General features: G+C 40.0%; 1 protein-coding gene across 2 annotated transcripts in view; it reads right to left on the bottom strand.

The window, feature by feature from the left end:
* Positions 1–26,375, bottom strand: part of DSCAM (DS cell adhesion molecule) — a 481,343-nt gene that overhangs the window by 47,517 nt on the left and 407,451 nt on the right. For both annotated transcript variants that reach the window (XM_068914257.1, XM_068914268.1), the window contains exons 21-26: positions 17,091–17,244; positions 9,174–9,291; positions 8,166–8,329; positions 4,697–4,795; positions 3,935–4,123; positions 1,664–1,954 (exon numbers count right to left, since the gene is read on the bottom strand). In XM_068914257.1, coding sequence (XP_068770358.1) covers positions 1,664–1,954; positions 3,935–4,123; positions 4,697–4,795; positions 8,166–8,329; positions 9,174–9,291; positions 17,091–17,244 — 1,015 coding nt within the window. The remainder of the gene's footprint in view (positions 1–1,663; positions 1,955–3,934; positions 4,124–4,696; positions 4,796–8,165; positions 8,330–9,173; positions 9,292–17,090; positions 17,245–26,375) is intronic.

The raw sequence follows: 26,375 nt of genomic DNA on the forward strand, positions 1-26,375 counted from the left end.
CAAAAAAAAGGATCACTGAAAGTTGGATGCTGTCTGTAGAAAGATACTGGAAAGGAATGAGGATAGGCTAAGTAAAGTGCCAAGAAGTAAACTCATAGTCCTTGAACAAATAATTATTGCCAATATCTACACCACTCAATCAAACAAGTCTGGGGACCATTTTCAGGTCTTATGGCCACCTGGCAAGATCTGACAGCATTCACACAGTTAGTACTTGGGTTTTGGTTTCCTATGGGCCTCTGTAATGCTAAGACAAAATATTTTTCTTAACTTTTTGGAGTTTCTGAAATAATGTGAGGACTGTGTGGCAGCTCACCAAAATGTAATTTCACACCCCAAACCTGAGGTCATGTGCTGTTTGCAAACGGTCATGAGGGCTTATATTGTTAGTTATCTGCAAGAACTGACAGGTATCTAGTGCAAAGGCTGGGAAAGCATAAGAGAATGTGTAAAGGGGAGGGATTTAAACCTTGCCTGATTCACAGCCTCTACTGATGACAGGGAATGGTCACTTGCTTCCTGCTTTTCCCGAGCCATACATAGGTATTGTATTGGAGAATGCTGGTTTATGTGGATTGAAACCATGCTAAGGAGAGCTGTTAATCATGAATGATTAGCAATTTGGTGCTTTAGCTGGGCAATTGTCAGATCAGTGTTTCAACTTGCTCACCAGTCCTGTTGTTCTACTTACCACTACAAAAGTAGCCAATTGATTGCACAATACAGCACAATATCCTTGGCAACATAACAACCTATTCCACTGGATCTCTCCAGAAAAGCTCTGGCAATTCACGCTACAGCAATTTAAGAGATTACCATCTGAAGCCATCTGTCCTGCCTTCTTGCCAGAAATACTGCCATTTCCCACTGTAGAGTCCGCAGAAGCACGTATGTGCCACCATCAGTTTCAATAAATAGTTTATGAGCTAGAGTGGCTGACAAATCCGCGTGTTTGCTCTTGCCCTCTTGTTCTGGCTTTTGCAGGGGTGGGCAAGAACCTCTGGCAGGAGGGCAGGATGCAACAGCTCCTTCAACCCCTATGTCCTACTGCTGGGTATGACAGAGCCATCTGTCACAACCATTAGTTTCACTGTTCGCTGTGTAAAAATAGGGATAATAGCATCACCATTGCTTTGCCCTTGGAGGATGCTATCCAGAGGCTCTCCCAGAAGACAAGCTAGTTAGCTGTTCTGTGGTGTCACATAATGGCTTTTGAATTGTGTCACAAGGACATTGCATGGAATAGCAATGAGGCCAGTCACGTTCGTGAATGGCTGCAGGAACCAATTGTAAGGACAACAAAAATTTCATGGAAGAGATGCATAAAATACTAGCAAATGCTTCTCTGAGCACTGCAACTAATGAAACCTGGTTTCCTACAGTTACTTGTTTCATGGTTGACTGACTGTCATGTGGCACTTTTCATCAGTGAGGCCAAAGATATGATTCCTCTTTTCTACCTTGCTGCCTACCGTCATGAAATTTGTAGACATTTTACATCTTCGAGGCTCTTACCCCTCTATCACCATGGCTAGCAGTTTCAAAAAAGGGTTTTGTGGGAAAAAATAAAGACAGAAAGTTACATGAGCAGCATAGTCATGCAGGAAACTAGACTAAAAACTGTATCTCCAGCAAGTAAATTCAAAGATATAGATATACTTACTACCATCATAATTGAGTGTTGCAAATTTAGCTTGTTTTTCTGCACAGCCGGCGCTGTTGCATACTCTCATTTGCAGTTCATACCAAGTTGCCTCCTGGAGGTCATACAGTATGTAGGACTTTGAAAGGGATGTCCGCTGAGCAGTTGTCCAGACTGTTGTCCCAAACGGCCGGTACTCCAGAGTAAAAGAAGTGATGGGACAACCACCGTCATTCCAGCCTATAAGATTGAGTCTCACTCTTGTGGTGTTGATACTAGCAAAGAGCTCTTGTTCTTTAGAAAACTGTGGCTCTGAAAGGAATGACGTATTTTAAGTGAAATGTTTCTGTATTCATAGATATTAGACTCACAAAGATACAAGTTTAAGAGAATAATTGCTAGGATAGTCCTAATTTCATTTTAAATTTAACATCTTGCTAGTCAATATATTCTACGCCTTTTTCTACCGCTTCCTCAATGTTTCTTTATACTTTGTACTTTGTGCCAGACTCACACCCACATTTTCAAATCTATATGCAGAAAAATATCGTTACACCTTTGCATGACGGGCCTGACCCATTTGCATGGACTGGCATAAGTCAGCTTGAAAATCTAGAGCAAGACACCTGATACCGGGCAAAAGTCCCTGCTCGTTGCTATGCAGGAAATAAAGGATTCAGAATACTACGTAAAAATAACATAAAAGAGAAGTAAATTTGGAGTAAACAGGAATTGTCCATTAGTGTCCTAGCCTTCTTTTGAAGTGGATTTGGACACTATTTGTTTAAGAGAACACAGGCTTTCATTTGGAGAAAAATGTCAGTTTTGAGGAAAATTGTTGAAATATTAATATGCTGAAATTACATGTGTTCTATTTGAAAATACTGTACACATATATTTAGTTTTGTATTTATGAATTAAGATGTTTCCATTCAGAAAGGGGTCAACATTTCAGCACACTTTCCTGCTTTGGGATCAAATGTTGGTTTCTGCTGATATATACATTAAAGTTTTTTTGACAGTTCTACTTAATACAGGGATAGTGATAGCAGGAGCGACACCTTAGACTTGAAGAGTTGAGAGTGCAACTCTCATATGAGTAAGAACAATTTATAACATTCTAAATCACACAAAACCTGGCTCGGTCTGTAAATGTTGCAGAGGTGGTTTCCAGGCGTATATATCAAGTCCCAGAGAAACTCAAAAGGTTGAGAGATTTGCTTTCCCAAGAAGCATGCTACCTGAAGCATGTGTAAACCTCCCCTCACCCCCACATTTCAGGCACAGAAAATCAGAACATTCACATCTCCGCCTCTTAACATCCCTTTCTGTAAAGTCAATAGATCGCCCTCCCTGACCACTGATAATCTCAGCACGTGTGCCAGCGATCTGTAGTCTTCCTGAGCTTCAGTAAGTCACACCATTCACGTTTACTGCATACCAGGGTTTCCTTATGCCACTGACTGTTAAATAAGACGTCCACACTGCTGTGATGCTTTGGAAATCAACAGTGGGACAGGTCTGATGAAGAACATGAAGAACAGACATAACTATCACAACAAACTTTATTTTGTAAGAGCTCCCAAATCAGAGTATTTCTTGCACCAGGGTGAGGAGGTGCAAGATGATGTGATCTTTAGGGCATTATGCAAAGCTTCTCTGCTCTGTGGACTTTCCGGGGAGACTTTCAAAAATGCCTCTTTAAGTCTGATCCTAAATTTGTTCATAATTGTGACACATGGTCACACTGTGGAACTGTACCCTCAGCAACCAGTATGAGAGGTGCCACTGAAAGTGAAGAGCATTTGTGATTCTATGCCACAGCAGTTATCCTGTTCAAAGTGTGCTACTTGTGTGGCTCCTGCAATGCCAGCTTGGAGGGGAAATGAGATATTGGCTCTATTTGCACTGCACATGAATGTAATCCCCATCTTCCTTCAGCATCTGGACAAATAAAACACTACATTTTTTACACCAGGGAAGGAAAACAGTTCTCCTGGCAGCAGCAGTAGTGGGAACTGCTATAGCATGTAGTAGTGAAGACATGAGCCTCCCGCCCTGAGTGACTATCAACCCATCTTAGAACAAAAGTATTAACGAAATAAGGAGAAGATATAAACTGGTTTGCACTCTGAGTCCCACAGTGACAGCTTCTTCTGTCACAATATGGACACAATCGGAAATGTTTTCAAAGCCAGTATTAAAATATCCACAGCCATATTCTAACCAAGCCAAGATGTATAGCAGAATGCATGAGCTTTAGATGGGAAAAGAAGGTGGAAATCAACATACCTTTTCCAAGGGTTTTAGCCTCAATGATCTCACTGATGCGTCCTGGCCCCACTCCATTCTGAGCAGTTAACGTAAACTTGTACCAAGTGCCACATTTCAATGTTTCTAAACGGTAGGACCGCTCACTAGGGCTAATGGGAAAACTACCCCACTGCTCACTGTTATCTTCAGAGTACTGCAAAATATAACCTGCAGGAAAAGCACAGATGGCAACGATAAACCAGATACAAACTACAAATTCTGCAGGTAATACGACAAGTCATTTTAAAGACCTTGTAAAATGAGAAAAGTCCTGCGCACAGGAAGAAATACAGCTCTCCCCTAACTAAAAGATACCAAGCAATATACATATTGGCTACCCTTACAACAGCTTAAACACCATCTTTATGATAACTTCAAAGGGAAAAAAAAGGGATAGACATTTCTAAACATCTTTCAATCAGCAGCAAAGACCAAATGATGAACCTGGTCTCTCAAAAAAATGCATAGTTAGAGATTGCACATCTAGAAAATCAGAGAGAGTAACTGTCATAACAACTGAGGGTACGCTCAAAAAAAAGTGATTACATCTGTAATTAAACCAAAACAAAGGAAAACTGCGATTTCCTGAAAGCTATTCTCACCACGATAGTGCACATAAGGTGCTGTCAGCGATACAGATTACTTTGTTTTTCTTTTTTTGTAGCCATTCATAATTACATACTAATCCTATCAACATATGATAATTTAGTAAGAAGTTGCAATTAATCTGAATTCTATTACCTCGGATAGAACTGCCACCATTGTCTCCAGGTATCCAGGAAAGAGTGATAGAGGAAGATGTAGTTTTGGATACAGTAAGTCTAGGCTGGTCTGGTGGAACTAGACGGGAAATAGTTAAAAACAGAAAATAGAGCCAAATGATTATGCGAGATCTTAATCCCTTCTAACAATCATTTATCAAATAACTGTTTTGAGTTGCAAAAAATGCAAATGATTTCTGTCAAAGTGTCTGTTTAGCTGACATCCTTGGTTAAGACAGAGCAGACAAGCTCTCATTTTTTATATTTCAATTTCTTCACAATTTTGTCTTTCAGTTCTTAACCCTTGCTTTTCTCTGAATTTTGAGTCTTCCTGCCAGATCTCCTTCTAAATGACACACTGAGCTACCCAACCATTGTTTTCCATTATTTTTCATGTCTGATTTAGAGAAAGAAAGCTAAATTTTCAGTGGTGAGAAACAGATGTCCAGTTGTAAAGGAACGACACACTCGTGGCATTTACACTCTTATGGCAAAAGTAAATACATAAGTGCATAATGACAGTTTGTGCAAGTATAATCGTGAGTGCTGGCTAAGCCGCTCATATCTATGATCAGAAACAGAGCCATCGCTCCTCCAGATTACACCATCTATTCATTGATGCTATTGGTGAAAAGAAGACACAATTCTATCATCAAGGGCTGAACAAATCTGGAAAAACTTCAGTTCTGTTGCTTCCCATAAACATTACGGTTATATCTAAATTGTGGGCCTAAGAACCTCACAGCTCCCTGGACCAGTTCCTGACTGAGTGCACGGATAACACACAGGTCTTATCTCCTGACCTCTGTCTAGTGTCTGGTTTGCTTTAGAAGAAAATCCAGCATGAAAGGGCAGAGAAGAAGCAATGCTATGTTCTAGCAAGTTGCTTGGGGCTGGGAGAACTGGAACTGGGAACCGGGACAGTGTCAGTGAACTGGGACTGAGAGGAGCTCAGTGTACAGTTTAGACTCAGCATAAGGGACCCCATATAGAGCAGCTGGGTTTGCAGAGCTCAGTGCTCAGGGTGCAACCATGGCAAAGTAGCCAGCCTTCTTTTCCCTGTAACAAAAATATCTTGAGTCTATCATAAAAATGATGTCTACTGAGTCAATATCATAATGTTCTAGTTCAATTCAGGAGACATCCTCTTTGACTTCTACCTGAATTGTTTAGCTAGTCCCATTGCACCATTGAGGAAATGAGAAGCATGACACAAAACCAGTAGGGCAGTGGAGGTTAAAGTTGTTTGTTGATAGGCAAAGAGGTGACAGAGGAGAAATTCCAAAGGGTTAGTCAAATTAGTGTTAGAGCTTGGAAGGGTAAATATTTGCTCACAGTTTACCCTAGTGCTTTACATAGTATTTCTAGATGCAGAAGTTGAGAAGGCGAGAGAGAGGAGAGAAACTTTTTTGGGGGCAGGGCGGGAGGACTGTTCTGGCAATATACAGCAGCACCGGATCTGGCTTGTCTTGCAGATTGTTTTCTTAACGAGTGTTACCAGAGCTCTCCGAGCTTCTCAGAAACGTAGACAAGATTGAGTTTCACTGCCGCAAGAGCAAGCAGGAAGGCATGGACCATGCTCCTCATGGGAAGCGGATCCAAGAAGGAGGGGCAGAGCTGGTAGGAAAGCCAGGGCAAAGAGACTCCAGGACAGCCATACTTCCTGCTGTCCCTGACAGCAGGTTGGTGGTGACTGCTGATGGCAAAAATAGACGTTTCCCTGAGGCTCTACAGACCCCAGCCCCACTTGCAGCTCTCCAGGTCTGGGGCACAGGCAAGGCAGCTTGAAGGTCACAAATGTTTTGTCCTGTCTAACAGTTTGCTGCCAGAGGAAATTGCCTACTCTTCCTATGTTTAGAGGAAGCTCTTTTAACAAAGCAAAACTCAGAAGAGCTCTTTGCCTCTACTTACATTCAAGGCATTAGATTGCAAAATAATGAGTACTGATATCAAGCTGAGGCTTAGCGGCTTTACGGCTAAGGACTAGTGCAAAGAAATGTTGATTTTACTGCACTTACTTAGAGGGTTAAATAATGGTGAAGAAAACAACAAAGACACTTTCTATACTAAAGGAAAATTGCTTACATGAGATGGATTTGTACCATTATTCTGTCTAACTTGGTTGGTTTCATGCAGAGAGACTGCACAAACTACACTGCAAAAGATTTATTGTAAAACCTTTCATCACAGCTTCATCTTACCCATGTAAGATGATGGTCCCACATATTAAATGCCAGTCTTGCTCTGTCTCACAGGGAAGTAATATAGATCTGTTTTTAGTTACTGCAGTTCAATAACAGCAAGAATATGAAATTATGAAAGTACTTAGTGAAGTATAAATACAAGTTTTCCACTTCATAGTGTTTCTCTCCTTGCTTCCTGTTGTGGTCATGCTTCAGACATTGCAAATGAGCATCTTTACGCTCTCTGACGGGTTTTAGATAAGCTAATATACACTGTGACATTTATTTCAAGGCTTAGTGGATTGGTTTATGCAGAGAGATTTGCACTGTGATTGAGATCATCTCTTTCTGTGTTCTAAAATGTGGGACTGCTTGCTCTGAAAATTTAGATCGCCCACCTAGGGACAGGAGAGAGACTGGCTACAGAATGGCTCCCCGTTCTCACCTCGGCTTTTTGCTTCCCTTTGATATGACAGTCTGTTGACCATTGAAGCATGTTTAGGGTCTGAGTATTTATTTGTTCAAGTCCTGCTATAGTACAGTGAGCAAGAAAATCTAGCGAGTTGTGAATTCTTTGTATGTGAATACATATGCTCTAGTTCACTTTATTGTTAATAGGTATTCCTATATTGTCATTGTTTTTATACATGTCAACATCATAACATATTAAATATATGCATTCCAAAATGCATATGGAAAGTAGCTGGTAATACCTGCTAGTTGAAGTTGTACTGATATTTTATTTTAAATGCTTCCTCATGTGCACCAGCAATACAATTCTGCTCTTGCAGAATGAAGGTTTTGTCCAAGGTCTCAGTAGAGAGGCAAATTTCTGTTGATAGTTTCTTAGCAGTTAAAGGAAAGGCCTTCAGCTCTTTCTCAATTTTACAAAATTAAATGAATACAGGTACTTTTTTATATGGAGAAGGCCTAAGATGTGATTTTCTGTGTGAAGAACTGGAAAATAACTGAATGGAAAACCTCAGTTCCCAATCTTGCAAAAGCTTACATATAGACTTAACTGCAAGTGTGCAAATTGTTCCACTAACAGTAAAACATTTATTATATCATAAAATGTCGATAACTGAGTCAGAATGAGCAGCAAAATCTTTTTTGTATTTATTGAATCGGAAGCGTTACAGTTATATTAATGCATATTAATATTAACATTTTACATACAGCTGCAAGCACACATACCCAGGTATTACTAACCCATATCAGTTAATAGCTGCGATAACAATTATGAGATATGTAAAAAAATCTTACCTTGTACCTGCAAATTCAAAATTATTTCATCTGATCCCCAGTTGTTACTGGCCACACAGCTGTAGTATCCAGAGTCTTCTGCTTTCACAGTTCGGATGACAAAGCTGCCATTGCTAAAGATGCTTCTTCGCCCATCAATCATCACTAGACTGGGTGTCCCGTTACTACCTCACAGGAAGCAAAGTACATACATTAAAGAAGTTACAATCAAAATTACTCATAATTGGATTCTTTTTAAACAACTAAGAACGGAAATGAAGAAAGAAAGAAAAGAGAATGGAGGGGTCCTCTCGAATTAAGATAGTATAGGAATATTTTCTGCTGGGAAACACCTGCCATTTGCTTAAAGAACACAGATACTCCAGTCGCAATTTGAGTAGAAAGGAGACCTCACGCCTTCCTTAACTATCTGCTATTTCATAAAAGTACCAAAATCAGGGTAAAAAAGTAGTTACTGGCTACAGTGTCCATCCTTATAAAATAACAGCTGTGGGCATCAAAGCACAAGATAGCCTCAAAATACTGCAATATCACTGTTGATCCACTGCTTGAACGAAAATTTTTGTGTTTCCAAGTGCCTCTGTCCAACTGTGAAATTAAACATCAGAACAGAATCATGTAAAACAAGATATGTGCAAGAGACTTGCCTGTATTCTGCACTCCTCTGTACAATTAAAACACATCAGACATTTTGCTTTCCTAGACTAAAATTATTTTGTAGGCTTAAAGTTAAAACAGAAACGACTCTTAGATTTAACATTTTGAATATTTACCTTTCGCCTTCTTCATAACTTTTCCTGCTTTTTGATACCTTCTAATCTTGACAGCCAGTCAGTTTTAGTTCAAAGAATTTTTGAACTCCTTGTCTACTGTGACTGTGCACAGTCCCTGCAAACAACTCTTCTCCTTCCTGACACAACCATTCAAGATCACGGACATTGCCACCTTCAGGTTTTTAACCAAATGGGTTGACCAAATATTTGAGCTATGCACTGAGGTGCTGGTTACCTATCCTTCATCCATTTGACTGTCGGAGCTGGGTCTCCAACGGCTTTGCAAGGGAGGACAATGTCCTTCATCCAGGGAGTTGTGACCGTGCCACTGAATGTCAAAATTCTGGCAGGAGCTGAGCAAGAGAGAGAGAAAGACTGAAATGAAGTGCGCGTTCACACAGACCTTGGAAGGGAAACACCGACATCCAACATTAAATAATGAAAATGAAACTAATGTGCTTCAAGCTGTACTTTTAGGAAACTAATTCCTTTAACTTATAGTATCAGCTATTCATTCAAGGATAAATACTACATTTTTAGTGTCTGGAACACAAGTAACTGAAAGAGAGACTGGAAGGAGGACTGGAGAAGTCCTTGTGGGGAAAAAGGTAAAAAGAGTAATTGATCTTTACAGATCTTCATATATATCTCAGTAGAAATTACGCACTAAAATTACATCAAAGGGATGCTCCTCCCCAAGCAAACTTCTAGTATGAATATCCACAGTAGACAGCTATCTTACAAAAGCTAAATTATTGTTATCACTCTTGCTATATTAAGTCTTGGTTTCACTTAAACAACAGCTCACTCACTCGAGGTGAAGGTTATAGGTTTTGTTCTCAGTCTCTCAATTATGTTTTGATAATTTGGATAACCTCTTTAATGATGAATCTGTGTTTTCATTGGCTCATTAGCTACCTTTGTTTTAAACCTCCCTCTTCTCTAAAATATACAACTTCAAAAAGGCTCTTTCCATGACTCTGTTAAAATCTTGCATTCATAACTTTTCCTGTCGGCTGCTCTGCTTCTGGGTGATTCTGATTACCTATAATAAACATTCCTCTCTCAACTGTCTGTGCAAATCATGGACTACATCAAGCTCTTTCAAAGTACTCCTTGCTAACTCAGTCTAAACTGGCCATTATTCATGGAAAAAACAGACCTATTACCATGAATAATATGATGCCATCCTGCAGTCGAGTATGTATTATCTCTAGCCACAGGGTGGTGGACGTCAACATTTGAAACTAAAAACTATAGATAATCTATTGTGCCAGCTACAGACTGGGGCTGAACAGTAATCATATAGTTTAGTGGGCCGGTGTAACTGTGATTCCAAAGAAAAGATCCAAACTGCACCAGCATTTTTTCCAGCTCAGTTGAGGACATGATGGCTCTATTTCACCATTTTGGGCAGGACGTGGAGCTGGCAGTGAATGTTCAGCTTTTATTTGCAATGAAACTTTGAGCCATTCTGACACCTGGGGATTACCAGAAAGGACCATAACTCTGGATGTAGAAGAGCTTTTACAAAGCTCTAAAATATTAGATTGAATATGTAGAGAAATTTTCAGTTAAATGCCTCAGTTAGATGCCTCAGATATTCATTCATGTGAGTGTGCAGATATGTCCTCAAAACAATAAAAGAAATCACAGACAGTGATTTTTGAATAATTTATTGTTTTTCACACGAGTTTGGATCTACTAAGCTTGTACTGGGCTTCAAGAGAACTCCAAATTCATATAATGGTCAGGTATTTTTGTAGAAACTAAGTTATACAAGAACTCTGACCTCTAATGTGGAAAGCAGTTTCTAATTTGGAAAATGTGCTATGAAAGAACTCATGGTAGAATGCACAGGTCACTGCATATTTTTCGCTTAATACTTCTATAGTCAATGAGTTCAATACAAGTCAATAGAAGGTTCTCTCTTATATTTTCTCTAAAAGCATAGATCTAACACATTGCCTGGAAATAGTCTTTTCTTTTTTATTGAGAAACCTTAACTTATTTTTAAGCAACAAAACATGGTGAGATTTTTCTCATTTTTAACACATCCCTTAAGTGCTCCAGAATTTAGAACTACTTTTTAAAGTATGACATTTTCTAATTAACTGTAAGAGGGATCGGCTTTTTACAATAGCTAGGGAACTTACATGTGCTAACATGATAGTACATTGCAAAGAGTCTATCTGGAATCTACAATGGGAACAAACTCGTAAGTCAGTTCTACTCCTATCAGCTCTCATCTCACCTAAATACGAACAAAAATGTCACTCCTGTAGCTTTAGTGTATAATATAGAGAGACAGTAGGATCATGTTAGAGCCTCAGTGTACTGTATTACTCAAGAATGACCCTTGATAGAATTAGAATTCTTGTTGGCCTTTAATTATACATTTCAGAGGCACATATGGAATGCAGATACACCAAGTACTGTATTTTTAATCCTGATCTACTTCAGTCATGCACATTGATCAGACCATACACTCACAAATCCATTTTGCACCAATTAGAAAAAAAAAAAGACAGCCAGCATCAAATATAACTGGGATGTTTCATCTCAATGGGTTTTTATCCTCTACAAACACTATTTAAAATAAAGTCATGCATAAAAGAACAAGCCTTAAAGAGTGATGGGAAATTACTACAGTGGGCTGCAGTGGGACTTGAGATATTCATACATTCCATACGTTATACAATCAGTTTGGACTGCATTACCTATGTTCTCTTCAAGCGTTGTGGAATACTAAGCTTCTCAAGAGATTTTCCTTGGTCAAAATTTTAATTGAAAACACAAGAAATAGCTGTTTCAGTGATTTAGGGCAACAGACAAAGTCAAGGTTAGGTAATGGGACAACACTACTTTCCTAACAGTGAAAAACTGAAGTGTCCATTATTGGCTGAACACCAGCTAAACACTGTTTGCTCCCTCCTTCTGGGAGGTCTGACAATTAACTGTGGCAGGAGGATGCTTGCAGTCTTGCTGCCTCAAAGAGGTGGTACGGCAGAAAGATGCAAAGGCATCAGTCACTCGTTACATCTAATGATATAATCTTATTTTCCACTGTGGCACTCTTAAGGACGTATGTTCTGGAAAAGATCTACGCGGGCCTAAAATACCACAAGCTATGGACTAATTAAACTAACTGAAACAGAAAGGTACTCAGTTTACCCAGGGAGTGCATTATGGTATGAAAAGCTGACTCCAGTGAAGTCAGTCATTTGTTTTCAGTGGTGTCTGCATTTCTCTGTAGGAGATGTTTAATGTTACTCATGCCATCTTTAAAAGCAGCAAGGGATGCTGTCAACTATGACTGTCTCCAAAACACATCTGTAAGCACCTGGACTGCTCCTAGTACCAGCAGCACTTTCTGAATAACGGTGGTTAGAAACGTGAATTCCCGTTCCACGGGAAATGGCAATGTCTTTAAAAATATGGATCAAAACAAAATGAAATATCAAATGCAGATGTTTGCTCCATAACATGTAGTCTGAAATCTCACCTAAAATGAGCTAGTAACCCTTTTCTCCCTGGCTCCCCCACCTCTCCAGTATTGCTCAAAAGGTTTGGCTCTTTACAGCTGCTGCCAATTACTTTAAGAAAATTTTTTTTTAGTGGAGGAAACCTACTGAAGCCTTCAGCATGAGAGGGCATCATTATTACCAAATATTTTGTGATTTCCCTTTATTTTTAAAGGTTATCTCAACAGTGAATTCTTCCTGAAGTTATCGTTGGATACCAGATCTCCAGAGCACAGTATTTCTGTTGTACTTCTTACAGAGCACGGTTTTTAATATTCTATGTGTTTCTTTTTACCATGATGTGCAGAAGTAACACAGACTTCACAGAAGCATAAGCCAGTGGTAAGATCACAGAACATAACTCAGACGTGCACATTACAAAAGCATACAGCATTTTTGTGAAAGTACCCGCAACTTTCTTTCCATTATCTGTTCCTTTCATATACTGAGTGCTTGTAAAAGAGCTGATAAAATAGCATGTAAATTCTTAACTCCCATTTTCTATATACCTTGGCTTCTACTACTCTTCTGAGAGTGGTAACAAGCACACAAATAAAATAAAAGGAAACTAGAAACAAATTAAATCCCAAGTGAAATTCATTTGAAAGCAGTAAGTTTGAAATGCTAACAGGCATTCATGAAGTTAAGTAGCTTGAGTTTCACATACCTCTCTCCCTTCTGAACTATGAAAGCTTTGCACAGCAGGCAGGCAATTCAGCCACAGGGCTTTACCTCATTGCTATCAAAACTCCCCAAATGCTACCTATGTCAAGACTACCTATGTCTTTTCCTATATACTGCAAATTACCCCATCACTAATTGAAGATAAAAAGGTACCTCCACTGAGTAGCACACTTTCTCATGCTAGTGTGGTTTTCTGCATGTTTTTTTGTTTAAATTATGAATCCTATTAACTACACTCACTGTCACAGCAGCCAGAACTTCTTAGCAAGAGGCCATCATGCACTTGATCTTTTTTTCTGGAGGACACAATCAAAATTTAAAGGTAAACAATACAAAGAAATTCTGAGCAAGAGGCATGGCGGTTCACTGCAGCTCAGCTCAGTCAGAATACAAGAGCTGTCACTGAATACCGTGGCTCAGGAGCTTCTTTCACTTACTGGCTAACAGAAGAATACACAGTGTACTCCAGCCTGATGAATCATTAAAGAAACAGACTGATGGTGTGTGCACGGTATCATGTCAGACCCGTGTGTTGTTTCAAATCATTAAATACACAAAGCAATATAGACTAGGCAGCAAGTCTGTTCAACATTAATGTTCCAGTAGACAATAAGAGCAGGGTAAACTCAATATTAAAGTAAAATCAAAGAGTTCTCTCAAAAGGATCAGATGGCCATAGGCCTAATTCTGTTGTCTTCATGTCGCTGGCAAAAGCCGTTCTCCATTACTTGTGGTCAGTAAACAAGAGGGACAAAGTGTATGTAAGATTTCCTGTCTTTTAGACTTATTTGATAGACTAAAAACAGAAATTCCAAGTCAGCAATGAAGCATGATTCAATGAGGCACAGCGCGCTTACATCACGGAGGCTGAATTTTGCTTGCTGTGCTTACTTTTTCTTTTTTTTTGCTTACTTTTGTCAGTTAATTACAGAGAATCACAATCTGTTCTGAGATATGGAGACGCTAAAGAAAGAAATGTAAACCTGAATTAAGCTTTCATTTAAATTGGACCAGCCATTTCATCTCAAAACCCTATCTACACGTTCTCATTGAGAATTAAGGGGGTTATAATGAAGTTGACATAATTCAATTTCAAGTTAATTCTCATTAGCTGTCATGACGCCAGCATTACATGGACAGTTACTGTGAAGTAAGTGGAGAAGAAAGGAAGCAAATAACTTCACAGTAATAGCCTATAGGATGCTTTTGCCCTGGGGACGACTTCTTCCCTGTAAACTAGCCTTTTGTGTTTCTTGTGGCAAAACCAGGCTTTAACTGCTTCTAACCCTGTGATGAGTTACATGCTTTAGACATGTTAGGGAGAAAGGTCTTCAAGGCTATTAACTCTGTCCATCATTCTTCATCTGTGTGTCCACTGTCCTTATTACTGATCACCACTTTCTCCCAGCTCTCTAAAAGGTTCATTTGTGCATTCATACAGGAAATCTCATACATATTATAATAATTTCTAACCTGGCTACATCCAATGTTGATAAAATTGCTATGTATCTGTATTCCTAGCGCCGATCACAATTTCCACAGATGGATTATTCATTACTTTTTCAATCTAAAGTGTATGCCTGTAACAGAGGCTTGTCTTGAGCATTATCTAATGTAGATTTTATATTGGAGCCTCATTACTAGCTCTAATATTCGCTGGATGCATTCTATTGTCCTTCAGAATAAAGTCTTGTCTACTCTGACTTGGCTATATTGAAGTAATTAGGTACTTCTCCTTAAAGTCCCCTGGACTTCTCATAAAAGATATTTTTAATTTCATTCATTGGGCATCATGGATCATATTAATAAGCTTTGCTGGAGCAGGTTTAATTCTAGCTTGTAGAAAGCTTGTTCGGTTTAGGTATTTGCGGATCAATTTGTAACTTGTCTATTTTTGGCAATCCTAGAGCGATCACATCCTGCATTTCTTCACAACCAGATCAACTCATCTGGATATCCATGAACTTTGCATTGCTCTGCATTCATCTTGTCTGAACACTTCCTTTCCTTTTAATTACATAGGAAATGGAGAAAGTGAACTTCTGGTGCTTTGTGCAGTGGGGTCCTTGCACAGTCCCAGGACTGCCTATGTCCCTAATCTATTAATATCACACCATATTATCATCTAATTGTTTTTGATTTTATTCAAGCATCAATGCACTATGTCTATTTTTGTTGATTTCCAGCACCATGCATTCATCACGCATAAGTAACTGCCAGCCTCAAAAGAGAAGCATGTTGAAACCTTTGCCCTCTTCCTCTGAGGTGTTTTTCAGAGGCTTCCCTTTCAGATGTTCCTTACGTAGCTCATTCATCTTTTAATACCCCGACTTTGGTCTCACAGATGTTCAAAATGCAGTAGGCAGTTATTCTACAAGGAATATAACAATGGAAAACCTGCAGACTTTTCATAGCCTTCAGACTTTTCATAGCCTTTCGGTCATTCATAAGGTCACTCCACTAATGCTGTGTAGCCACTAAGAAAAAAGCTCTTCTGAAAGATGTCAGATGTTAGCAGAAGCAGAAAGTAAAGGTGAGTCTACCCAGTTGACATAAAGAGATTGTCAGTAATGGCCTGGGGAGCAAACATTCCCCTGTTTGTTCCCACTGAGGTCAATCTACCTTGCTAGACCCTCCCCACATTAACACTGACAAATCTTCCACTGTCAGTCAAAGTAGTAACATTATAGTTGCTACAAGTTCCCTTTAGAAATGTTGAAAAATACCCATCCCATATGATGAAATCTTTGACTTAGAGGAGAGGCAAAGAAAAGGCATGGAAGTCCCCATCACAAGCCTAAGGAATCCCGCACATTAGAAAGCTATTTCACATGTTAAAGTTGTACTTTCCAAATACTATCACCTGATAGTTTATCATCCAACTGGTTAGCTGCCATTGAGGTAGCTTGGGACAGCAAGCATCCTCATGGTGGTGGTATATGCCTCTCCACGCAGAAAATGCATGTTGTTCATGTTGGTGGTGTTTGACTGTAGTTCTGCAATGCTTTTTAAGAAAGTATCTGTCATCATAAAGCACTAGACATTTTCTTTTATATTACTACATCATTAGCCATGTGATTGAAGCAGCAGAAGCCTTGTGAAACTGTAAAGTCAATCAAATGGTCTCTACCTTCGTAACTCCAGGGACAAGCGCGCTAAATCGTTCATATTGGCAGCTGTGGTGATAATTTGAGTGGAAAAAAAAGATCAGTATAAAGAACTCATGGAGAAACTGATTACTGATGGGCCTCACCTTGCCTTGCTATCTAAAAAGTTAGGTGTCTGTTTCCAAGCTAAAGTGGTAGAGTCTTGTAAACATGATGTCTAATGGTACAGGTAAGGCAGAACGTACAGGCCCAAGTAATATCTTTTTTAGAAGAACTAATGTAACTGGAAAAAAATGCATAAGATTTCAGGCACATTATCCCTTCTTAAGATCTGAAATGGAAGCAGCAAACTTCAAAGCTAACACAAGTTGAGAACAATTGCTCAGAGTTTAGATATGTCAATCCGGTCAATTGACATCGAAGATAGTACCTGTGGAGCACACATGAGAGATTAGTAAGGAGAGGAACGGTAAAGAAGTTATCTTGTATGGCAAAAAATTGAGAGAGACACTCAGTAAGGGAGGGCATCATCTGAAATCTCTCTGTATCTAACAAAAGAAGATAAAAACTGCTCCAAAAAGCCATTTATTTCCTTCTAAGGTAGGTGGGATGAATTACCCTCTAGAGAAGTACATCATTCTTCCTCTCTCTGCTGACTATAGCAAAAGCTTGGGCAATTGACCAAGAGTTGGTGTCTAACTTTTGGAGAGAACTGAAGTTACCCCTGACAAATCCCACTCTTAGTAAGCAATGAGATATAAAGAAACCATATGCCAATTATAACAGTAACTAGCATCCTGAAGTTTTGCATTACTTTAGAAAGTGCTGTCATCATACCTTTAGCTAGTGGTTCTACAGTGATAATTTCGCTGCTGTTGCCTCTTCCTGCAGCAGTCACTGCCACCACCCAGACGCTGTACTGCCGATTTCGACTTAGGTTAGGAATTCTGTAGGAAAACGAGTCGGGAGAGGCTTCAAACTCGCTGATTACCTGTGATAGGAGAGACAAATGTTTCCAAACTAAAATAAAGAGTAGCTGGAGAAAGCCTGTTAAGTGGAGTGCTACAAAGCCTATTACTTCAGAGTACTTTGAAAGAGTATCAATTACTTCGAACAGATGGCAAATGGCAATAAACGGAGCAGACACAATAACTTGTTGCAATCAATTTCTATTCAGTAAATTTGGGCCTATATGTTGTTTACAAATTGTTTTTATTCAGATTAGAATCTTTATGAGTCTATTTATTTTTTTAGGTTTGACAAATCTCTATCATGCATAGTTCTGACATTCAATTTTATTTCAGATAGATTTTCCCAACAGAGGATTCAGTCCTGTGTCTGATATGAGATCTGGAGTTTACTACCCTAGATTTGTCATTGGTCACCTAAAATCTTTGTGGTGGTGGTCCTCATCCTTGGGTTGGATGGTTTATTCATTCATTAAATTGAACAAGTCGAGAATAAAATTTTATTCTTTTAATAGACTACTAAACTTACCCCTGAGACTAGTTTTGTTTAATCACAACATTATTTTCATTCAAAGATTCCCTGAGAAGGTCATCTCAGCTATTTAGCTGTGTTAGCATGGCATGACAAGCATTGCAGGAAATATCACTTCAGTCTACTCAGGCACTGCCAAACGGGCGCCTTGGCTGTGGGCTGCAGCTAAGCCGACAAGCTGCTAAGCAATGACAACTGCTTAGTGGTGAGACATTCTGCAGTGTGCTTGAAGTGACCTCCGCAAGGAAAGGTGCAAAGGAATGCATTCTTCCATGGGACATAGAGTTTGTGCCCTGCAGCACGTACTCTACAGGAAGCTTTACTCCTTGGAGGATGAGAAGGGAAATCTCATCAGGCTTGACTAACATTTGAATATTCAGCATAATCAGTTTTATTCCTGACACAAGCTCTGTGAATCTTGTACGTAAAAATACTGGGGAAACTAACCATTAGAATGAATAATGAAGACTAGCTTCTCTGTACAATACTAAGCACGGTAATGGCTAGCTAATACTCGGCTAAAAATAGTAAAACACTAATGACACAGAAAAGATTATTTTCCTGGGAATCTACATTAAAAATACTACATCAGTGTAATCTAAATTTGATTTAGACTGACAGAAAGGGGTGCAAGAAAGCTCTTTGATACAAATATCCCCTGGTGGTAAAGGCCAATTTCAGTTGATTAGCATTTCAAATGGTAGTTTGACCTGAAAGCATTTCAATATATAGTCCTTCAAAGTGAATTCCAAATAAATAAGGGTTGTTTCTCAGGTATCATTAACCACCTCCAGTATGAACTGGTAGCCAGCCTCAGCTACTGGATGGGCCACTGCACTTCTCTGTTCTTGAGAAATAAAATGGACAAATGACCTCTTCTGGAAATTAGCCTGGCTAATCTGCCAGGCTGTAGTTCATCTGTCATCGAGCCCCTCTTTATTTCCTTCTGAATACACCTTGTTTCCTCCATGGAGACTAACTTTCCTGGGGGACTGTTTTGCCCCAGCTGACAGTTACCTTGGCTCAACATAAGCTCATACAGGGGCCTCACTGTATCTTCTTGCCAATCTCATTTCTTCTGTCCCAATGCCAAGTCAGTTTGTCCCATTTAGCAAGCATTTGCCTGGGTTTCTGCTGTCGGTATGAAGAGGTCAGTGCAGTAAGACACTTCTACTATTATGTGAAATATTACAGAGAGCTTTGAGAACCATCTGTCTCGACATTTACACAGGAATATTGGACAAATGCTTGTCAGGCTGGATCTTTGTGAGGTCATAGATAAAAATTAATATATTGATCATGGCACAGGAGGCTGAATTTTAATATTCATGAGGTAGCATTTCTGAGGATTAATTTGAAAGTCAAACAGGCTAGACTGTCTTTGGCACTTAGGCTCTACTTATTCATACAGCTATCACGCACAATCTACCTCTAAAACACCTACTAACATGGAAGGAGGATATAGCATTTAGGAACAGGAAACCATTACAGACCACCTTTTTGCTCAGTGATCAGAAACGGCTACAATTTCTTTCCAGCAAGCACCAGTCCAGTTAAATTTACAGCAACTTTTCCATGACTCCAATGGTTTACGAAAGAAATATACATCTGCCTTTGGGAGTCATTCCAAATACTGCGTATCTCCTGCTGGAAGTGCCTCACTGTTCATCTCTGCAACAGCAGAGCCTGGGACTGTCAGACAGCTTCGGCATTTACCATCAAATACAACTGGGATCACTCTGGTTTGACATTGTACGGTTGGGATGCAAGGAGCAGCTGAGCAGAAGACAAGCCTTGAAGCTGCAGCATTGGCACTAAGCCCTCCTGCTCTGAAGACAAAAGCTAAAAACAAAACCAAAAATCCTCAAAAATTCCTCTGGTTGCAATGTGGTCAGCTGGAAGAGCAGGCAAAATTGTATCAAAGCAGAGGAGCTCTCTCCCTCGAGCTCCAAAGATGGAAGAATCACAAAATTAGCTTCTCTAATGCATTTTTAAGTGCCTTGTCTTCAGTTCCGTTCTTTCTTCCACAGAGAATCAGCATCATTCATACATTTGGAACTGCAGCTATTTCAAATACAAATTCAGTTATTCATTAAATTCGTTTGTTAATGTGACCTAGTAAGCATGTCTTCACTCAGTTAGTGTTGCTTATTTTCTTAAGGCAAAGTGCTACAGCAAAAGATTTTGGTTTCTAACTGGTTAACACATACCTCCTGTTTCCTCAGCTAATATTTCCTTTTAAACGCTTGGGGATGCTCCAGTGACAAAGAATCAATTTTACTTTTAACTTCTGTCATTTCAATTAGACTAACATGTCAGAGACTTTCATTACACAAGGAGAAAAAAGCGGAACTTTGTCAGCAAAGAAAAGGTTAAACAATTGAAATACGAAATATTTTAAAGGAATGCCACCTTGGCACATATTGGTCTTTGCATGTGCCAGTATAAAACACTTTCTGCTGCTTTATCCCAAAAGCAGTAACATACTTGCTCAAGGGATTTTTTTCCAACCATTTTTTTATTCAGCTTACAGATGATGGGTTAATTTTTCTTCTCTCTTTAGCTCTTTATCTTAGAAGCACAGATAGGACCGAGACTCTGAAAAAACAGCAAGGGCTGTGCAGAATAAAATGATATCAAAGGCTCTTCTTAGGGTGAAGTCAATCTGATTCACACAACCAGGCAAGGGCAAAAGATGCTGAGGAACAGCCACTCCAGGTAGCATCATTTTCCTTGGTGCAACTTCAGCTCCGTTGGTGTATATCACTTTATATGCTTTGAAATAGTATACTATCTTCTGGTATTTACAGCTCCTTTAGAAAACAATTCGATAGATGAGGCGCACAGATTCAGAACCCTCAGACTGGTTTTTGTTTTTTCGTTCTTCTTAACCAACCTTTAATCTCAATGAAGACTTATCCTTCCTTTTCCCACTCCAGTGCCAGCAATGCTTTCTACTTTTCCTAGAAGTCACATTTTCTCTAACAGATTCTCTAATAATATCCACTGCTATCCTTTAGACAGTCTACAAAGGGTCCATAGCATTCTTGAATGCATTTTCCAAACCTGTATTTGATAATCACAGAGTACGGCATTTGTTTCTTTTACAACAGGATTATAAACTAATTTATAATCATCTCAGGATACACAATGACCCCAAATCCTCCTCTGAAGAATCTAGCCAGTTGTTCTCCACCCTGTATCCAAGCAGCTGGTTACTCATAGTATTCATCTCCTTGCACTTACCCATACAAAATTTTATCTGACATTTTCCAGATTACTTTTCCACTTTGTTTAGATCACTATGAATTCCAGTTCTGTCCCCAATATAATTGAAATCCCTTAGCTTTTGTATGCTGCAAATTTAATAGGCACACTTGTGCTTTCATTATTGAGGCCACTAACAAAAACACTGAACAAAAGCGAACTTAAGAGAGACACCTATGCTTCTCCTTCCCACCCACAACAATGGACCACTAATTTTGTAGCCTCCCACAGAGCAGCTATCAGTTTGGTATCTATCCTGAGTTATCTCAGAGAAACAATGCTTGCTGAGCTAGTTCTCTTTCAATAAGCATGTTGCCTATAGGCTTTTCTACGCTGCTAAGTAGGAGAGAGCCAGGAAGTGTTGACCACTCTGCCCCTGATGATGCATATTCCTTTTGGTTTAATCTCTTAGTTTTGAACTACTCTAAATAACTCTCTACAAAGCAAATCTGCTTTAGAGCAGCTAGTACTAAGCAGCATGGACACGAGCCAGTTAATGTTAGGAGGGCCAGGGGCTGCTCCTTGGCCCTTGTTTATGCAGCAATATAGATGAGGCCTACTATGAGCACTGAGTAACATCAATAATTAAGTTTTTAGTTCTATAAGGTCAAAATACAAAAATCTCCATCTTCTTACACATCACAGAATTGTCTACCGTATTCCACCTTAGGTCTTCATTCTTCCTGGAAATGATGGCTTGCAGTCTCTTGGGTTGACAAGTTACCTAGTACTTGGGACTTTGACAAGTTGTTTCTACCTGGAAGCAAACTAAGTTAAAATGAAACGGATACAATACTGTATTTATAAAGAATGAACTTCAAGTCCCTGTGTCCCTCAACCGAGTAGACAGACCTCAGAGCCCGCACTCTCAGTGAATTCCCTAGAGATATCTAGCTTTGCCTATAGACTTCTTCCTAAGGTGACTTACCACTGTGTTTTCTCTAGGCCTGCTGGCTTTTGCCTTGCTTCCTCTCCCAGATGCACAGACTTTCAATCAGAGCTGCAAACAACCAACAGTCCTGTCCCACCATTTTCAGTAAGACTCTGGATACCATTTGGTCATATAATTTGGCTTCTGCTCAGGTCTTGCTGTTTTGGCCCATGTTTTGAAACATAACATCTACTTCTCACTCAATATTATTAGAGCTAAATGTTGTAAACAGAAGCTGTGCAGAAAACAGAATGTAGTTTCCACGTCAATTTTTACTTTTTTTAAATTCTGAACTGAAGTGAAATGTTGGCAAATACAAAACAGATGTTTCAGAAACTGTACAGCCCGCTCCCTGCCCTCCCACCTGGAGGAAAATCTTGTGAACCCACTTCCAGGGTTTAGGCCCAGAAGTCAGTCTGCTGCTCAGATCTCCAGGTAGCCCATGTAATCAAGAAGGTCAGGAACATACAAGTACACAGTCTGCTCCTCCATTTGGGATAACGCACAGGAGCCACAGAGTCCATCAGCCTTCCAGGGCTCATGATGAAGGAAGCAATGCGTGGGGTCATAGGCAGATGACCATGGGAAGCTAGACCAGCAGGCCACCAGCTGGGCTGCCAGCTGGCTCTCCTGGCTCCTTTGCTGTCCCCAAGTCACCTGGCTTTTATAGAGTATTTCAGTCAAATCATAAATTGTGCAACTCTATCTAGCCTCCTATACCATAAAGAAGGGAATGTGATGAATCCACATCTGCTGAAATATACTGAAATCAGTGCCAGGGACCTACTGTTAGACTATATTGATATATCTATACGTGAAATGAGGTAGTGAGACAAGACCAGAGTTTTACGAAAAAATCAATATCAAATGGGTTTTCATAGGGTCTTACAAGGAGATCTTTTAAAAATTATACGAAACAGCACATCTGCAGCACTAAATTTATACTCTGTCAGTTAAAATCTCTCTTAGAGATCTGTACCACGACAAAAATAAGATAAGCAAAATGGTTGACAAAGCAATTAAAAAAATGAATCTGCTATATTTCAGAGCTGGTAAGAAAGCTGTGAAATGTCTATGCAAAAGCTATAAAGAGTACAATTGTGGTATATTAAAAAGGACATATTTTAAATACCATTCAAAATAAGTTTTTCAAATAACAAGAAAAAGATAATAAAATAGTTCTATGCTATATAAAGCACAAGAATTAATAAACATAAATAACCTCATGCTGTAAAACTTACTGTATAGGCAAAGTCTGTAGCACCTGAATCAATGAACACAGATTTTAAACTCTCAGGCTTACAGATTCTGCTGACTTTAAATAAGCTTCCATTCAACAGTAACTTTATTGGCTTAGCCCACTTCTAATAGTTACTTTTCCCCCTCTTCTGAGACTTTCAGTATACCTTTAATCACTGAAATCTCTACTGTGCAACAAAAACCCGGTTCCTAATTATAATTATAAGCTTTTGCACCATTTTCCTTGAATTTTTTTCAAGTCTTTGAAACTGGAGAGATATTGAGGATCAGAGAACGTGTGGCTAAGCCTCCTCACATTGAGCAAGAATTTCGGCAGATGTTGTGCAAAAGCAAGACAAAACTTGTGTCTGCCTGAAAAACCTGCATGGAAAATATCTGGACACTGGAAATTGATGTCAGCTAATTCTGGTTGTTTAAAGATTGGACACCTAGTTCGAGATAACTGTATATACTGTCTCCAGAGTGAATAGAGAGAAAGGACACTTTTGAAAGAAGACATATCTGACTTGTCTCAGATTTCTAGCTTCTTTCCTTCAGTAATTGCACAGGAAGTCTCGATGACCCCAGAAGTAGACTAGGTATCTCTCTCTGAGATGGCTGAAGTCAGTTGAGGTGAATCCCACCTTCAGCGTACAAGCTGCAGAGACAGTGCAAAGAGGATTTTCTTCTTTACAGGGCAACCACCAGAGTGTACTGTGCATGCTTTTGATAGGATATCAATAATAAATTGCAGTGAACGTCCTTCTGATGTTTTGTGGGATAGAATCTCATGGGGATTATGAAGACATGGTGAGATAGCTCTCATGGTAAGTGTGCTGCAGTGAAGGGATACAGGCTCTTCAGGAAAGCTGGCTGGGAAGATGGGAAGGACAGGTTACACTCTACGTAAAGGAGTGGCTTGAATGCATGGAGCTTTGCCCTGGGGCATATGACAAACCAGTAGGGAGCTTGTGGGTAAGGATCAGAGGACAGACCAGCACTGGTGATGTTGAAATAGGTGTCTGATATGACCTCCTGATCAAGAAGAGGAGGCAGATGAAGTCTTCCTTAGGCAGCTAGAGAAAGCATCACAAGTACAAGCCTTAGTTCTCATGCATGACTTTACCACATTGATATCTGCTGGAAGAGCAATATGGCTGGGGTCAAGGATATTTCTGGAAAGTACTGAAGATAATTTTCTGACTATGGGAGATGCTCCATTGGACCTGATACTCACAAACTAGAAAGAACTGGCTAAAGATGCGAAGGCTGAGGATAGCCTTGGCTGTGGCAACCAGGAGACTGTGGAATTTAACATCCTGAGGGAAGTGAACGAGACAAGCAGCAGAATTACAACCCTGGACTTCAGAAGAGCAGTTTTTGGCTTGTTCAGGGACCTACATGGCAGGATCCCTGGAAGGCAAAGGGGTCCAGCAGAGCTGGCCAGTCTTCAACAACAGCATCCTCCGAGTACAAGAAGTTTCCTTTGCAACGTGTGGAAAGTTGAGCAAGCACGGCAGAAGCCATTAATAGGTGAACATGGAACTCCTCACTGAGCTCAAATATCAAAAAGAAACATACAGAAAGTGGAAGCAGGGACAGACTAATTGGGATGAATACAAAGACATTGTCCACGCTTGTAGGAATGGAGTTTGGAAAACCAAAGCTCAGCTGGAGCTGAAACTAGCAAGGGAGGTGAAGGGCAGTAACAAAGGTTTCTGTAAGTACTCTGACAGCAGAACAAAGGCTAAGAGCAGTGTGGGCCCATTGGTCAGTGAGGCAGGGGACCTAGTGACAAGAAACACGGAAAAGATTGAGGTACTCATTGTCTTTTTTTGCCTCAGTTTTCACTGGTAAGGTATGCCCCCAGGACTCCCAGGTTCCTAAGCCTCCTAGCAGAGTCTGTGGGAGTGAACTTATACTCACAGTAGAGGAAGATTGACATAGGAAACACTTAAGAATCACTTAATATACACAAATCCATGGGACCAGATGGGATGCATATGAGTGTGCTGAAAAGGGTGGCTAATGTCATTGTGAGGACACTTTCTGTCATCTTTTAAAGGCCATGGCAATGGGGAAGGTTTCTGAGAAATGGAGAAAGCTAAACACTCCCCCTATTTTCAAGAAGAGCAAGAAGGAGGAGCCACACAACTACAGGCTGATCAGCCTAGTTTCAGACCCTGAAAAGGTTATGGAGTAAATCCTATTAGAAACCATTTTAGTCATATGAAGGAGAAGAAAGAACAGTCAACCTGGATTTACCAAGAGTAAACCACGCTTGACCAACCTGATTGCTTTCTGTGAGGAGGTGACTGGCACTACGGACAAGGGGAGGCCAGTGGATATCATATATCTTCGTTTTAGCAAGGTCTTTGGACCCGTAATCTCCCTATCACCAGATTGGTATGGGCTGGATAAGTGTGGAAAACTGGCCAGACTGTGGGGTTCAGAGAGCTGTGTTTAGTGGTGCAAAGTTCAGCTGCAGACCAGTAACTAGTGGCATCCCTCAGGGATCATTATTGGGACCAATACTGTTTAACGTCTTCATTAATGAGCTGGAGGAGAGGATAGAAGGCACTCTCAGTAAGTTTTTGGATGGCCTGAAATTGTGGGGAGCAGTCAATATGCTGGAGGGCAGGGCTGCTGTTCAGAGGGTCCTGGATAAGCTGGAGAAACTATCTGACTCATGAAATTCAAAAACAGCAAATACAAAGTCTTATATGTGGGATGGAATAACCCCATATACGCCTAGGGGCTGAGGGTCAACTATATAGGAAGCAACTCTGCAGAAAAGCAGTTCTATATTAGCAGTACTGCATTAGTAAAAGTGTTTCTAGCAGGTCCAGGGGGGCAATCCTTCTCTATTCTACACTTGTGAGAACGCATCTGGAGTACTATGTCCAGTTTTGAGCTCCTCAGCACAAGAGAGAGAATGACATACTAGAGTGAGTCCAGCACAGGGCTGTCAGGATGGTCAGGGGGCTGAAGCACAGGACACACATGCAAGGAGATGCTAAGACAGCTGGGTCTGTCAGCTTTAAGAAGCGAATGCTCAAGAAAAACTTCTTATTGCCATCTACATATACTTGATAAGATAATACAGAGAAGATGGAGCTAAGCTTTTCTCAGATGTCCACAGTGATAGGACAAGAGGCAACAGGCAAAAGCTGCAACAGGGGAAA

The sequence above is a fragment of the Struthio camelus genome, chromosome 1 (assembly GCF_040807025.1).
Source record: "Struthio camelus isolate bStrCam1 chromosome 1, bStrCam1.hap1, whole genome shotgun sequence".
NCBI lineage: Eukaryota > Metazoa > Chordata > Aves > Struthioniformes > Struthionidae > Struthio > Struthio camelus.